This window comes from Anguilla anguilla, chromosome 8 (genome assembly GCF_013347855.1).
Source record: "Anguilla anguilla isolate fAngAng1 chromosome 8, fAngAng1.pri, whole genome shotgun sequence".
Taxonomy (NCBI): Eukaryota; Metazoa; Chordata; class Actinopteri; order Anguilliformes; family Anguillidae; genus Anguilla; species Anguilla anguilla.
The window spans coordinates 26034078-26051286 of NC_049208.1; the positions used below are offsets into that span (position 1 = coordinate 26034078).

Sequence of the window (17209 nt, forward strand, 5' to 3'; positions counted from 1 at the left end):
CTGCTCTGTTGCCTCAAAGGCTTCTGGGAAGGGTCTGTCTAGAGGAGCTAATTGCTTGGGTCCCTTGAGTGGGGCGGGGGGGCTGATTAAAAAAAGATTTTCTATGTAAATATGTGCTGTTGGCAGAAAGCGCTCCTGGCCTGTGGAGACGGAAGGGAAGGGGCAGAGCTGACCGCAGCGGGGTGAGCAGCCTGTGTCGCAGGCTGCTGCTCAATCAATACCCCAGTTCCTGATCAGGTGGTTCTCTCTCCCCGCTGCAGTCCCCTGATCGCCCCTGATCTCTGCTGCAGAGGAGAGAGATGGGGGGGGGGGGTCGTAATCATCGGACCGGCCTCCCTGTCCTCTCTGCCTGACCCCCGTCCACCACCAGGGCGGCGCTAGAGAGTTTGGGGGGGGGGGGGGGGGGGGGGGAGGTGCTGCACGTATCAGCGTTGAGATGAGGGAGAGAAGGTGGAGAGAGATGAAGAGGGATATGTGTGAGGAAGGAGGTTAAGGAGAGGTGCGGGGAAAGGAGGAGCGTTTGGGAGGCAGTAAGAGAAAGACGAGAGAGCGAAATGCGAGTGAGAGAGGAGCGCAAACCAGGGGAGAGGTGGTGAAGGCCCTGATCGATGGGCGGGGGTGGGGCAACCCGATACACAGAGACTTTCACAGTTGTCTTCCGAGGGCCCAGTTGCTGCTCATGCCGCAGAGCGGGGGGCGCCCTGTGTCAGCGGGGGGTTTTCGGGGTGCGGTCGGGTCGGTATTCTCGGGAGCGGCCCCCTGTAAATCCCCCCGGTGTTCCGGGAGCTCCTGTTCCCCTCGCGCACCCCGGCAGCTGTCTGTGGGGAATGAGGCGCTGACTCAGGGCGTGGCCGTGGTCTGAGGAGGCTTCATTACCGGCCCCCTGCGTGATGTCATCAGAGACAGCCGTCACGCACGTCGTCTCTGTGCTTAGTTACGCCGGCGCTCCTGGCGGCCCGTCTCGTTAGTGCTTCTTCCGCTCTTCCTGATAAAGGAGCGCGGCGGGGTGCCTCCGGGTGAGCGCCCCAGGGCCGCCCCTCTCCCCGGCGGCCTGGCTGTGTAGCGACTGAGAGGGAGGGCTCGTGTAACGGCCGCCGCTTCCTGCCCCTGTGCTGAGCGAGGTGCGTCACTATCGCTGCGTTCTTCACAAGTAACCAGCTCAGCCCCCCCATCCTGCAAAACATTCAAGAAAGTACTGCTGTGATGTGTTCAAATCTATACTGGCCATGTGCTGTTCGTCTTTAGTCTGTTATTAATATGTATGGACAAATGTGTCATTTTTAGATGTGGCAGAAGTGCTGTTTTTTTCCCTCCCCTGAAGTGTTTCTTGCGTTTGAGGTATGTGTTGAAAGCTTGTGGATTTTTGTCCCTCGAAAGAACATATCCCCACAAAGCACTCAGCCAAAAATAAACCTTTAAGCCCAGCCAAGCGAAAAGAACACAGAAGAATTAGTTTGCACTGAAATCCCGGTTCTTCTTACGTTGCTGTACCGCGGCAGTGCATAGCAACCCTGTCCCAGCCTTCTGGAGTTGATTGACAGACGGTAGCGCAGACAGGCAGGTTTGGCCAGTAGCAGACAGGAGCGTTCTGTCCGTCTGCCACTGCCAGCTGCGCAGTCGGGCCCCCTCGGGGAGCGTGAGGTATGCGCAGACCGCAGGTGTGTGTGTGTGTGTGTGTGCGTGTGCGTGGGCGGGCGGGCGTGGCCTTTGTGCATGTTACACGCATACACACAGTGTGAGAGCTGTAGATGCCCCAGAGACTGCACCTAGAATCTGGTAGGCCATTAGTGGGGAGAGGGGAATACCTCCACACCCTGATCAGTTTCTCCTCCTCCACCCCACTGTCTCCATCCATCTCCTCTGTCCTCCTCCCCCACGCTCTCCTTCCCTCTCCTCTCTCCTCCCCCACCGCTCTCAGTCTGTGGGGTTGGATTCTGTGTAAAGGCCCTGTCCTTGCAGATGCCCTTGTGGGGCTGTGTTGAGGCCTGTCTGAGGTGCTGTCCCATGCAGCCCAACCCCGTGGCCCAACCCCGCACCCCTCCCTGCCCCGCCGCCCAGCTCTGGCACGCATCAGCCCCTCAGATGGGTGTGTGAATGTGGGCCAGCCCTTCCACAGGGACCCCTCTGACCACAGATATGCCCCGGGACTGGGACCTTACACCCACAGGCCGTTTCTCTCTCTCTCTCACACTCTCATACACACACCCACGCACACACAGACACACACATGCGCGCACACACACACACACACACACGGGGGTACACACACACACACATACACACATGGGGGTACACACTCACTCACACACACACACACACACACAGGGGGGTACAGTTTCATGACCAAGGGTTCAGCTGTCTGAGGAATTGCACAGCGGGTACATATGAGACGGGCTTATGAAATATTTAGAAGATATACACAGAAATGGAAGACCTCATAAATACGGTTACAGAAGATGCACCGAAGATAAACATATGCATACATATATTTCATAAATATACCTGATACATGGCCTCATAACACTGTATTATACTACAGCTGCAGCGTTAATGTGTCAAAGAGTGGATTTCTGCTGTTTAGTCTGCTGTAGAGAAAAAGAACATAATTCTTGCATTTCCTTTCAGGAAAGTCGGACAGAAAGCTATATCTTTTAAGTGCTCTATTTGTAGGAATGTTTTGGTGTGTAGCATAGCCACTGAGGGTGTATTTCAGGGTTGACGTTGCTGAGGAGATGGGGAGGGTTAGGGTTGGGTTATACTGTACCCTCGTGTGCACACGGACTGTGGCTGTACACGAGACCCGCTGGGCTGTCCTGGCGGGTGATTGGCGGGTCTGCTGTGGCTCTTTCTGAGGCTCTGCGTGTGAAGAGGTGTTTGTGGGGTACTGTTTGGGAAGAGGGAGCCTGTCCAGTGTCGTTTGATTTGACACTGCCAGGGTTATGGCACTGCGCTTTCTGGATTGTTTCTTTAGATTTTCTTTTTCATTCTTTTATTGATGCGAGCTCTTGTTCTTCCTCTTTTTTCCCCTCTCTTTATCTCTTTCTTCTGCCCCATATTTTCTCCTCTCCATTCTTTGTCCCTCCCATCACGTCCTCTTTCTTTGGCTCCCTCTTTACTCTTTTTCCCTTCAGTTCCTCTCTCTGCCTCAGTTCCTCTCTCTGCCCCCCTCCCGCCCCTGTGCTGTCAGTGGCAGTGTTCACACTGCTCTTGAGTGTGTGTGGTTTGCTATGTAATCCTATTAGTGAGTTCCCATGTTAGACTGACCGTCCTGTGTGTGTGTCTCTCTCCATTCCTCTCTGTTTGGACATCAGACAGAATACAGTTAATGGCAATGTGTTAGTGTGTGTGTGCGTGTGTGCGTGCGTGTGTGTGTGTGTGTGTGTTTGTGTGTGTGTGCGCCTGTGTGTGTGTGTGCATGCGTGCGTGTGTGTGTACTTGTGTGTGTGTGTGTGTGTGTGTGTTGGCTTCAGCTCTAATGTCTGTACAGATCTGCCCTAACCGAAAAGGGAAAATAAATCTCAAGTCAAGCAGTCTGCCAATAGTCTTAAACCTCAATCCTGTGTGAATGGCCAGTGGCCAAGGGCTCAGTCCGCAGCCAAAGATTATAACCAACCAATAGTGCTTTCATGGAAAAACCAATTAAAGGTCACTTATGCCATAGGAGGTACTGATATTTATTGGCTTTTGTGGAAAGGGGAGGTTTATTAAGGGCACACCAGCTGTTCGAACAGTGAACATTTCAGTCATTTTGGATCGGGCCTGTGTCTGTGGTATGTGCTGTGGGCTGAGTTGTTATTTGGACTGGCAAAGAGGCAAGTGCAGGGGAGTCGGCAATGAGCTCAGAGCAAGTCCCTTTTAAAACCACTAAACTGTAACCTAACAGGACTCAACATCCCAGCACCCTGGCTTACACTCTGAGCTCGGCTCATCCTGCCTGTGTGCTCGGCTCGCTGGGTCTGGCAGCAAATGCAGTGCTTCAGTGCTGCTACCCTAGCTTCCCTCGCCCCCCTGCCCCCCCGTCCCCCACCATCTCTCTCACCACATCATCTTTCTCCCCGCATCTTTTTATCCCCTCTCTCCTTCCCTCGTCTCTGTAAACTGTGTGACCTGCATTAGTTACATTTGCAGATGTGGCAGATGTGGCTCCCTCTCCCTTGCGCAGTTCAAATTCACTTTACTGGCGTGAGCAGACACACTCATTTTACTGCAGCATGTGGCAAAAAAATACAAGAACACTTTGAATGGAAAAATGAAGAATGATTTGAATAACAAAAGAATGTAGATGGGCCTTAATTCATAACCATTATGATAATTTTCCATTACTCACTGCCTCTCAGACTGTTACAGATTATGTAGCAAAATGTCAGACTTTCTCTTTCTTATTCTCTCTCTCTGCTGAGAGGGAAAAGGGTTTGCACAGGGCTGCTCTGATTGGGACGGACTCATTTTCTCCCTGTCAGTCATCTGTATATCCATCAGGCTCCCCCTTCCCACACTTCCATCTCCTTGCATCTGCTTCCGCTTCCTCCCCCACTGCTCACTCCAGCCACCCCATAGATTTTGAGTGTGGATTGGACACTCTGATCACTGGGTTTCCCAGATGAATGGGTCATTGTGTGTGTGTGTGTGTGTGTAACCTTTTGACCCTTCACACTCCATGCTGTCTGTGCACAGTCTGTTCTGGAGAGGAACAGAAAGTGTGCCTATGTCAAGTCCTCAGCTGGAAAGAGAGACTGTGAAGGAGATTTAAAGAGTGCTGTGCTGTATCTGTGAGAGCTGTTCTGTGAAGTTTGTCCCTAAATCTTCTAAGGAATGGTGGGACAGGGGTCTGAGTGTTAGGCCAGCAGAAAGGGGTGTGGCAGAAGGAGGCACAGAGGATGCTGGGAGCTGCAGAGTGCCCAGACTCCAGAGAGTCGTTGCATCCAGTCTCAGGTTTAGGGGTCAGGTGACCTTCGGATGTTGGAAACTGGGGACTCAGAGGCTACTGAAATGAGCTTTTTAGCTTTTATACGAGTTGTTCTATGGAACGCCCAGTCTATCAGTGTGTAGAGACTTCAGCATAACTGTCAGGAGTGGGAGGTAAAGGATTCATTTTGGACCTCTTTGGACTCAAATGGGATTTGTTTGATCCTGATGATGACACAGTGTGGGTGTTAATTTGATCATGTTGTGGTGCATTTGAAAATGATTTATTTTGATGCTGCTCACCCAGATATACTTACTCTGTTGGCTGTACCTGTAGTGTTTAATCTATCCTGCACTTGTGTTACTGGTTGTGGATGTGCATTGCTGTATTAATATTAGGAACACAGTAGTGCTAAGAAATAGCAACGTAGCGACTTAATGGGAGTTTTGCTGTGCCAGCTAAATTCTGGCAGAAAAACAATAGCCCCTCTCTGGCGCGGGGGGTGTGGCCCCTTGCGGCCGGGCGGCTGCGTGTTTATCACTGGGCCGTTTTAGGGCGAGCCCTGGCGGGGTGCCCCCCCCTGCCCCTCTCCTCGTGTCCCTCTCAGCGCAGGAGGTCCTGTCTCAGGAGCCCACTGCGTTTCGGCCTCCCCGCTAACCCCTGCCTCTCCTCCTTCTCTTTTCATGTTGATGCTGCTCCTGCTGCTGCTGGGCCCCAAACACCCAGGTAAGTTCATCGTGTTCATTAATGCGTTAATGCTAGTGTTGATTAGTACTGTCTGTCTGTCTGTCAATCAGTCAGCCAAGCAAACGATTAGTTCACTTTTTCAATCAATTAATCAACATTATTGACCTGAACTTCAGGTCAGGTGTCTCTGAAGGTGGAGGGGGCGGGATAAAATGGAATGGGGCTCTGGGGGGGGGGGGGCACGACCCAGTCTGAATATTTTCGGTTCATTGCCTGTTTGGTCCATTGCTGGACTCAGTTATTTTCTTTATATAAAAAATTGGAAAATGATTCATAAATAGAATATGTACATGTACATTTGCCAGTGTGGTGTGGGCTGATTTTGTTTTAGTTCAGTTGAGGAACTGGTTAAGCTTGATTCGCTTCTGAGAAACCATGGGAATTAGGGGGAAACCATGGGGATTCACTGATAATGAATCTTTATGGCCCGTTTTTTGAAGCCGAATCAACCAATTCCGATTCCAATAGCTGACTTGAAAGTTTTTTTTTTTTAAGCAACAGGTAACAAAGAAAATATAAGATTGTTTATTTGCACTGTAGTTTACCAATACATTCAGATACTATTGCTATTATTATTATTATTATTATTATTATTATTATCAACAGTATTACTGTTATATTGTTTTAGGGCCCTAAAACAGTCCCGTGATTTTGGGGAAGGTATAGTGGCAGCATTCCAAAGCAGCCTGCGCATGGACTCTGCTCACATTCCTTACATCATAAAACCGGAATACAGATCGGCCAAAACGAAAGCGAAAACCAGCCGGTTCCAATCCACGGGCAATCGATGGGTGCACCCCTAATGGGGACGACCTTCCTGGCAACCAGAGAGCCGTGGTGCGGGAATGTCCCGTTGACTGGGGATGAGAGATTTTGTGCTCTGCTCCTTCGATTTCAAGGGTGCACCATGAAATTGAAGGTTTTTGTTGCGCTGTGAATGTTTTGTTCATAAATGAGCGTTTGCTAAGCGCTTCCTACCTCTTGTTATTATCTTTAGCATCATGGGCGTGTCGAAATGTGTTCAGCACAATGTCTTTGACGTCCTGGTGGCAGCTGCTGGTGACTGGAGGCTAACTGAGCCTTGGTTTCTGATTAAAATTCAGCGTAACAAACTCGGCAGCACACGTGGCTGCTGTTGCTACTCTGTTTCAAAGCACATTTTTTCATTTCGTAAAAAGATATAGGCCTAAACATATATAACTGTATGACATAACAAATGCATTTATAGACAGCTTTGTGTAGTGTCATGTTTGGTAGTTTCCGTTTCATTAGAGATTAGTTTGCTTGCATTTTGTGTGTATTAATACTTTTTGCGTGTCATCTTCTTGTTATTTCTTGAAGAAGTGCTGAATGTAGGAGTTTTTTTTTGCCACGCTGAAAGACTTCTGCAAATGAATGTTCAGTTCGTTAGCAGCTCTTTTGTCAGAAGGCTTTCTGTAAATGTTTTGTGTACTGAGTACGCTCCTGGTGTGGGAACATATTGCTGGCTTAGAGAGAGAGTTTGTTGTGCTAATGAGTGTGAGGGGAGAATCGGTGTGTGCGGATCCAATTTGCGTGCTTTTGGGGGATGGGATGGGATGGGCTGGTTTGGGTGCTGTTTGCTGGTGAGGCAGAGAGCCTGGAAGATGGTGGTTGGGGTGGGGGTTTGGGATGGGGTTTGAGGGGCTGGAGGGTATTTTGGATCAATTCCTCTGCCTGGTTATTGATCTGTGGGGGAGGCATCATGACCTCAGATTTAAATGGATCGGTTCGGATTTCGCCCTTCACAGGTGATTCCTCTTATTCAGATGCCCCCCGCCCCCTCCACTCACACACACACACACACCCTCTCTCTCTCTCTCACACACACACACACACACACTCTCTCTCTCTCTCTCACACACACACACACACACACTCTCTCTCTCTCTCTCACACACACACACACACACAGTGATGATCTGCTGTCTTCCATCTGAGATGTTTGGCCTGGTGGCTGAAATGTCCCTTTGTGTGGGAGTGAGTCTGAGATGAGAACTCTGCAGCCTTGCTCAGCCCCTCCTGCTAGTCACGGCTAATTGCAGCCAGACAGCAGAACCAGGCCTGCGATCACATTCACACGGGCATTAGCGGCAGCTAGCATTCCCCTTCCATAAAGAGAGCACAGAAAAGCACACCTGACACACGCTCAAACTCACACGCGCACACACACACACCTGACACGCGCACAAACACACACACACTCACACACACACACACACACATACGTGCACACACACACACACACACACACACATATGCGCACACACACTCACACACTCACACGCGCACACTCATGCACTCACACACTAACACTAACACACACACTCGCGCACATGCACACATATATGTTTTGTGTGTTTCAGAGGTTTGTATGTGTGTGTGCGTGTGGCTGTTCCTTGGGTGTTTGTAAACATAATTTTCACGCACATTTGCCTTATGAGTTTTGGAAGGTCTGTGTTGAAAGAAAGTGAGGTGAATCTTAGACAGGACCGAGTAAATGAAAGCTCAGAGTTTATCTGCTGAATGTTTCTTAACTTAAAAATTAAAAATAGTAATGTATTTCCAATCCCAAGCTTACAGTATTGTGTTGAACAAACTAAGCCAGTAGGTTAGGTGAGTGGCATGGGTTTTTTGACCCTTCACTGTAGATCTCTGCTGTTTTCCAGATTAGAGATTGAAAGGCCGAGGTAATCATTCACTTTACTGTTTACCTTCCTCAGCTGGGAGACGGAAAGGAGAGGAGGGAGATGAAGGAGTCGAGTGAGGGAGAAGGAGAGAGTGAGAGGGAGTTTTACTGTGCTGGGCTCTTCTGTTATACTGACATTGCCCTCACTGAGAAGGCAGACACACAAATCATTATGCAAATGTTATTCCGTTCATTTAGAAATACTTGGAGACACATGCAGGCACACACATTTGTGAAGGCTGTGGGTGTAGTCAGTCACAAGGCAAGGCTATTTACAGTTGCTAGTTAAGACACTTATACTTACAATGACTGACAAACACAGTCACACACACACTCATAGTCACATAGCGTCTTGCACACACAATTGTGTGCACATAAACACACACACACATACACACATGGGCTGTTGTTGAATAAGTGCACAGCTGAAGTCTGGATAATAAGAAACACTCACTCTCTCTCTCTCTCACTCACACACGCACACATACACACAGACACACACACACACACACACACACACACGCTGCGAGCTGAACACATGCCCCGGCTCTGCCAGTGACATCACCTGCCTTGTGGTCAAAGTGCAGTTCCTCTATCCGGCTGTGCTGAAGCACGCGTAGCGTCGCAGAGTGACGGGGACTGCCGGGTGGTGCACACCGCCACGCTCCGAACCGCGAGAAACAGCCTTAAACACGGGAAGAAGAGAGAGAGAGAGAGAGAGAGAGAGAGAGCGCAGAACTGGGATTATCTGACAGCCGGGGAGGTGTACCCCCCTGACCTGAGGGATTCTTGTGGAGCCTTGTGACGGACAGAAAGCCCCCCACCCTCTCCCTCCCTGTCGCCTTTTTCTTTCTCCCTCTCTTCCTTACCTTCCTTCTCTCTTTCTCTTCTTTGCACCTTCGTCTGCCCTTCACCGCTGCCCCTCTCTCTGTTCCCCGCTCTCTCTGTCTCTGGGCTTCCCCCCTCGGGGCTCCTGGGGTGGGGGCGAGATGAGCTCGGTGGCTGCCTATAGGCAGTTTCTCCAGGACCTGAGCGATAAGAAAGGTCAGTCATATCCCTTCGCTTTTATTTTGTCTGTGAATCATTACACCCATTGAAGTCAATCGCGTGAATTAGAGAGAACTTTCCTTTCTGTTTCTCTCTCGTTCTGTGTCTGTTTAAATTTAATTCTGAGCATCTGTCGTTGAAGGGAGGTCTGGTTGTGCTCTCAGTGCTAGAAGATGCACAGCCCCCATTGGGGAACTCAGAGAGTTTGTAGTTGTCTGGATTTATCTCATAGAGACTGCTACAGTGTGGCATGCTGGCGAATCCCTCCTTAAGGTATATGATTAATTGTGGGTCTGGGCATTGTGTGGCCCGGTCAGAATGAGCATGTGTCCTGGGTGCTGTCATCGCCCCTCAGTCCCCGGTGGCAGGAGGGGGGGCTGGGGAGGAGCGAGGGACAGCTGTGACAGGCCAAGCTCACTGTCAACTGTCTGGGATTTGGAGTTTTCTTCAGAGTTAGCCCCTGTCTGAATGCTGGACCCACCCTTTATGGGTCACCTGTCCCATGCCTCTGAGCATGTGCGTGACAAGACTGGACACTAAAAAAACAAAAAAAAAACCCTGAATGACTGAGCCCTCCAGGAAAAGACCTTGTGCCCTCTGCCTGTCATACTCATAGTTTCATTTACAAGAATGTGTGAGTTTATGAGTGTGTGTGTGTGTGTGTGAACATATTTCAGTGAGAGTGAGAGTGCATGTATGTATGTATGTGTGTATGTGTGTGTGTTTTGTGGGGAAGTGGGCCTCTGTCCTGTGGGTGTATGTAAACCACAGTGATGAACGAGCTCCTGTATGTCTGTGACATATGTTGAATGTTGTTGGGCTGTGGCTGTGGTATTTGGCCATGATTTGTTTAAGGGGAGTTGTGTTTCTCTTATCGCGTTTCTCTCTCTCCTGGTGCCCTGCCCTTGCAGTTTTCTTCTCTGTGTGGAAGGGCTGCTGCTCCTGTCTTTGGTCTGCCTTTTTCCTGGCCTGTCCGTGTATGAGTCCTCACTGAGATACTGTAGCTAAAATCGCGAGTGTGTCTGTCCGTGTACGAGCGGTACTGTAGCTAAAATCACGAGTGTGTCTGTCTGTGTACAAGCCCTCACTGAGGTACTGTAGCTAAAATCACACGTTTATCTGTCTCTGTATGAGTCCTCACTGAGGTACTGTAGCTAAAATCACACGTTTATCTGTCTTTGTATGAGTCCTCACTGAGGTACTGTAGCTAAAATCACACGCGTGTCTGTCCTTGTACGAGCACTCACTGAGGTACTGTAGCTAAAATCACACGCGTGTCTGTCCTTGTACGAGCCCTCACTGAGGTACTGTAGCTAAAATCACACGCGTGTCTGTCCTTGTACGAGCCCTCACTGAGGTACTGTAGCTAGATTAATGTGCGCAAGGTTATGTGCTGTCAGTATGAAAAGAGTCAACTCAAGTGTAAACTCATCTTTTCTTCTTTCTCTTCTAGATCAGTTTTTCATTGTATGTTAACAGAAAACGGTACAGACATTATCTGAAAGTTGTAATTCAATCCTGGGTCATGGGACAGACGTTTAGACTGCACAGGAATGGGGGGGGGGGGTTCCTGTCTGTTCCACATCTGAACAAAACACAGCCGTCTTTGTCTGGGACCTGCTGGGTTTACCTTAGATCTGACTAAGAATTTCACACAAAGTTCAAAAGTTTCTTTAGTGTTGACTGTCCAGCGGTCTCATAAAGCCCCTAATAAGGCATGGTATTTGTCCTGGAATCAGATATTTATGTCTGCACTGCAGGGACACAGTTGACTTTGATAAATTCATGCTTTCGTATACAAGTGTGTGTGTGTGTGTGTGTGCGTGTGTGTGTGTGCGCGAGTGTGATCTCTCTCCAGTGCGTTTGTGAGTGTGTTACCTCTCTCTCGCACTGGTACATTAATCCACACTAACCCAGATTAGCTCCAATCCCCCTCCGCACTCAGACACAGACTCTGTTACATAATGCGCTTACTAGCCCACATGCTTACACATAAAGACGCATGTATGCATGCACACACACACACACACATACACACACACGCACGCACACAAATGTGCACATACATACACACACACACTCACATATATACACGCGCACATACGCATGCACACACTCACATCATACATGTACACACGTACACACACGCACACACGCAGGCACCCACACACATGCGCGCGCACACACACACACACTCACACTGTCATGAGCACCCATTGTTCTCTCCCTTTGATTCCCCCTATTCCAACCCTTCTGATCACTCCTAAGCACCTAATGAATGCTAAATTTAAAGGCAAGATTGAGTGCTTTCTCTTAAATTAAACCAGAAGTCCGTCAGAGCTCTGGGGGTAATGTCACGTCCTGGAAATGTCCCCAGCACAATCTTGGAATTCCTTCCCATTCTAAGGAAAGCAGATCAGGACGTTCTCCCCGCCCCCAGCTCCACTCTTCAGGCGTGGCCTGCAGTCGCCATGGTGAATCCCACCTGAAGCCTCGCTGACAGCCCGGCCTTCGGCTTCCGCAGACGCTGCTGCCTCATTTCAGTCTTTATGGCCGCGCTCACATTTGCACATGTGCTAGTGAAACGCAAGAATGAGTCAGTCATTTCCTCAGGGGGGTTTTTCCACGGTGACTGTGAGGCTCTCTTTGCGCTATCTCCCTGAAGCTATCAGTATGACAGCGGCAGGATGCAGTGTACCGCCAGAGCACATCACAGTATCGCCCTCAAACCAACCGGTCCGTTAAGGAGAGGCTTCAAATCGCATTCAGGTCATATCCTGTATTCACCCTGACAAAAGGGGTATAGGGGCGAGGTTTCATGAGCTTGGTCAGTAAGGGCATCGTACCGCGGTACGTTACGTCAGAAGACCCAGGCTTTAGGTTCTGCTGGTTGAGTGTGAGTGAGCGTGTGATTGTGAACGCACCAGAGGAGAATTCTCCAGGTGCATCACCCTGCCAACGCATACGAAGGAATCATCTGCAGCGATCACCCTCCCTACAAACAGACTGACCAGCCAATCAGTGACAGTACATCTAGCGCAAGTCAACCCAGTGCTGACCCACTAAACATCAAGCAGCGACCAGCCGAATGGCTGAATCTGACCGGAGCAGCTTTTTAAAATGCGCCACTAACTAGGCCTGTGCCTGCAAGGCTGAGTCCTCTGGGCAGACTGGGGTTTCTTCAGTGCTCGCTGTAGACGGCCTCGCTTGCCTCTTCTGACAAATGTTTCTGCCAGTTGTAATAATTTAGAAACTAGTCACTGTTTTCACCAACATGCTCACCAACATTCTACTCATGTGTTTCAAACTGACTAACAGTCAGTTTGTCTGGGAAATCCCTTTTTTGTTAGTTATTTATTTTGAAATAAATAAATAATGATAGCGTGGCGCTGGCCCAGTGGAGCTCTTGGTTGTTATTGGTCAAGGGCTTGGGGGGGGGGGGGGGGGGGGGGGGGGGGGGGGGGGGGGGGGGGGGGGGGGGGGGGGGGGGGGGTGGGGGGGTGGGTGGGGGTCAGGGAGAAATGCTTTGTGCAGCGGCTGACTGATGTGAGGAAATTGCCACTGATTTAGATCAAACACCATCCCTTATCTCTCAGTACACAACCATGTGAAAACACACAGCCTGGCGATTTAGGAGCAGGAGAAAATGGAAGTGCAGGGCCCTCCCATGGCCCAGGCAGGGAGGGGTTTAACAACGAAGTGACACTGAACAGCATGGTGAAATTTGGAGTTTTCCATTCAACTGGATGAAATTGAGTGAAGGGGGAGTAGGTGATGGAAGGGGAGTGCGTAGACCAGTAAGCTTAGGTCAGTAGCCCAGGTGTATGTGTGTGTGTGTGTGTGTTTGTTTGTGTGTGTCAGGTGTACCTTCCTGTGCCTTTATGAAACTGAAATGCTTGTTGCCATGGCTTTGAGGTGTTTGATGTGGAACGGGCTTGGAGGCCCAGAATGCACGGAATGGAAAAAGTGAATTGGTATCTCGGTTAAAATGGAGGTGTCTTCACGGCTAATGCTAATTCAGCCCAAGCAAGGGGAAGTTTACAGACCAGCTTCACCTCGCACACAGTCCAGAGGTCAGAGGTCAGAGGTTTTGTGGTTTTGTGAATGAATGGGGTCATGGTACCTTCATGGTAAAAATGGCAACCTGGCTCAACTGCTTTAATTTGTACTCTAGAACTTGTATAACTTGTAGTAAATATTAAGAATTTATTTCATGTGAAACTCAATTTAACATAAGAGTGTGTAATATAAAATAATGATGTAATGAAAGTGTTGTGTGATTTTGGGGCAGTTAGGGTGCTGTGTATTTACCCTGTTGCCGGGGGCAGGGCTGCAGACGGGGGACCCTGAGCAGGGTTAGGGTTAGGGTTAGGGTTAGGGTGCTGTGTATTTACCCTGTTGCCGGGGGCAGAGCTGCAGACGGGGGACCCTGAGCAGGGTTAGGGTTAGGGTTAGGGTTAGGGTGCTGTGTATTTACCCTGTTGCCGGGGGCAGGGCTGCAGACGGGGGACCCTGAGCAGGGTTAGGCGCCAGGCGGCTGGCCCCCGGGAGATAAGCGCTCATCGCTGGGTATCTCTCGCATGCCAGCAGGGCGTGGTCTCAAATTATGAAACGAAACAACAACACTGGCGTGGAAATGGAATGCCCACCCCCCCTTTCCCCCCCTCCCTCCCTCTATCAGCGAGCTGCATCGCCCCCTGTTGGCCTCTGCCGGAACAGCAGCAGCGTTCTGTCCGAGGGTTTGAAGTTTTAGGGGGAGGGGAAGACTTTGAGCTCCTACGCAGCGGGGCGTCCCCGGGGCTGCGGGCGAGCGACAGGGAGGGGGGGAGAGGGAGCGCGTGTCATTTCCTCCCTCCTGCGTGTCTCTGAGCGCGGCCTGGGTAGCGCCTCAGTAATGGCGGGGAGAGGGAGAGCTGTGCAATTATGCCGCGCAGCCGAGGGGCCCATTGTCTGTGTGACAGCGCAGAGCGCGGGCGAGCCAGGCTGTGGGTGAGCAGAGAGAGGGAGGGAGGTGAGGAAGAGAGAGGGGGAGGTGGGGGGAAAAGCAGAGGGGGACAGAGGGAGAGAAGAACGCTCGCCTCGCTTTCCTCCCGCGTGATTTTCTGGCCGTCGTCCGACTTGTCTCTCGCTCTTCATCCAGTTCCTCAGGAGTAACTCAAAGAGCCACTGGTTGAAAACAGTGCTTGCTTTCACATTTCTTCCAGTCTTTCCCTCGTTGCTCCATCTCCCCCTCTCTTTCTCTCTGTCTCTCACGCTCTCTCTCTTTCCCACTCTCAGTAATTCACTCTTTCTCCATCTCTCTCAGTCTGCCTCCCTTGCCCACACAGGACAGCTTTGTTTCCGCAGACAGGAAACAGGAACCTCTCCTCTGCCCCCGCCAGCCTGGGCCAGCAGGTACACTGGAACAGTGGTGCGCTGTTACTGCAGTGTGTGACTGAGCGGGAGGGAAGTGGCTGTTTCTGGGAGGCTCAGCTCTGTGGTACGGGTCACCCTGCAGCAGGGCAGTCGCCTTCTTCTCTCAGGCTGCCACGGCCGGCTGGCTGGCCCAGTCACGGTCTGCGGCTCTGCTTGTTTTCTGCAGTCCAGCCGCGGTCGCGCTGCCTGTTTATCCGTGCGCTTTGTTATGGATTTCCGAGGGCTGCAGTATTTCCCTTGCGGTGCGACAGGAAGTGCACCTCCTCAGCTTCCTGTTTGCTTCCTGCCCACTCGTACTGCAAGAAGGGCCTGAAATAGCTGGGTTTGTCACAGACCTCTCGTTTCCTGTCAAGGGCAGCTCCAGGAAAGGCGTGGGGAGACCGAACCTGTTTCCACAAAGAGAGACTTTGACTTTGAGGGTTCAGAGAGCTGGATTGCTGAAGGACAGGAGAGAGCAGGATTACTGAGATGTGATTGGCCGGAATCGAACAGAGGAAGTTTCTTTGAGGGCTGTGTGTGTGTGTGTGTGGCCGTGTGTGTGAGAGAGCTGCAGGGTCGCGGGAATGACGGGGTGAGAGGTGGCCCCACTTTCTCTTGACCTCCCTGTTGCCCCCTCTCCCCCTCCCTCCCTCCCTCCCTCCCTCCCTCTTTCTCCACTTTAATTTCTTCCATTTCATAAGCACTGGCTGATGTTGCCCATGGCGTCTCTGACACATGGAGGGGTTGTGAACAACATGTAGCGTACCTGGTGCGCAGCTGAAGCCTGGTAGCTTTAGCTGCCCTCGTGTCTCCTCCGGTTAGCTTCCTCCGCTGCGGCGGGTCACTTCAAACGGGCTGCTGCCAGAGAGGCTTGGGCTCCTCTCCGACCGGACCCTCACGGCCGCCGGATCTGCTCGTTAAAAGGGGATTATCTGCTTAAGGAACCGGGCCCCGGACCTGGAGCCGGGGGCTCTCGTTAACCCTGCCATTGATCATTGCCGTGGTGACGTATTTGATCTTTGGGGTGGGGGTGGGGGGTGGGGGGGGGGCTGGGGTAGTGGCCGAAAACCCCACCCTGTTCATCCCAACTCCCCTCAGACTGAAGACAGCATTGTGGCTTTACGCATTTTCATACTGTAGTGTGAAGACACGCAATCATTCTTAACATGTGACCATATCAACATGTTCAGGCATGAAGCATTTATACACGCACACACGCACACAGACACACATAAACACCCTGTAACACACACACACACACACACACACACAAACACCCTGTAACACACACACACACACAAACACCCTGTAACACACTCACACACACACACAAACACCCTGTAACACACACACAGACACACACCCTGTAACACACACACACACACAGACACACATAAACACCCTGTAGCACACACACACATACAGACACACATAAACACCCTGTAGCACACACACACATACAGACACACATAAACACCCTGTAACACACACACACACACACACACACATAAACACCCTGTAACACACACACACACACAAACACCCTGTAACACACACACACACACACACACACACACAGACACAAATAAACACCCTGTAACACACACACACACACACACACACACACACACAAAGCCCGATGAGTGCCATTAAAGTCTCTGAATGCCATGCTTATCTGACTGTGTGGGGCACTCTGACCTGCCTGGTGCGGGAGCTCGTAAAGCCTCACACGCCCTTGTGTGGAGCACAGAGAAGGCGGGGGTGAGGATGCTGAGCCGGTGTCACCGCTCCGGGGGCAGGGACCGTGGAGCCGTTAATTACCCCCAGGGCAGTTACAGCTGTGGAGGAGGTCGGGGCAAGTGCAGAGGGCAGGGGTGTGGCTTTAATTGAAGAGTTGCCATGGCGACGGGAGCGGCTGAAGGACCGTTAAGTGTACCCGGTTCCCTCTTCTCTCGTTTGTTCACACCGGCACGTTCTCCTCTCTTCCTCTCGTCTTTATTTTCCTGTGCCTCATCCATTCCTGTTCATGGGCCTCACACGAAACCTGTCACCCTCCCCCTGGCTTTACGCTGCCCTCTCTCCTTCTCTCCCTCTCTCCAGCCCCCAGTTTCCCTCCTCTCGCTCTCTCGCTCTCTCGCTCATTAACCTGTGATTAACTAACCCTGTCCCTGCCCACATTCTGGCTGTGTAACAAAGAGTTGGGACAAGAGTGGCTCTCTTTCACAGAAGGTGTGACAGTAAATCTCTCTCTCTCTCTCTCATTCCCACGCTGCTCTCTCTCTCTCCTCCCCCCTCTCTCTCTGTCACCCCTCTCTCCCTCCCCCTCACCTCCCTCTCCTCCTTCTCTCTCTCTTTCTCTCTCTTCTCTTGCAGAAGTCACATGACTCCATAAAACGCTTTTTAAATTT

At 50.9% G+C, this 17209-nt stretch overlaps 1 protein-coding gene across 14 annotated transcripts in view; it reads left to right on the top strand.

Annotated features, from left to right (window-relative positions):
• macf1a (microtubule actin crosslinking factor 1a) overlaps positions 1-17209 on the top strand; it is a 195927-nt gene that overhangs the window by 35252 nt on the left and 143466 nt on the right. Inside the window, exon 1 of one of the 14 annotated variants that reach the window (XM_035429162.1) lies at positions 9263-9404. The exons of the other annotated variants lie outside the window; for them this stretch is intronic. Within the exon in view, the coding sequence (XP_035285053.1) occupies positions 9350-9404 (55 nt within the window). The 5' untranslated portion in view covers positions 9263-9349. Of the gene's footprint in view, positions 1-9262; positions 9405-17209 lie in introns of those variants that run through there. 14 annotated transcript variants of the gene reach the window in all.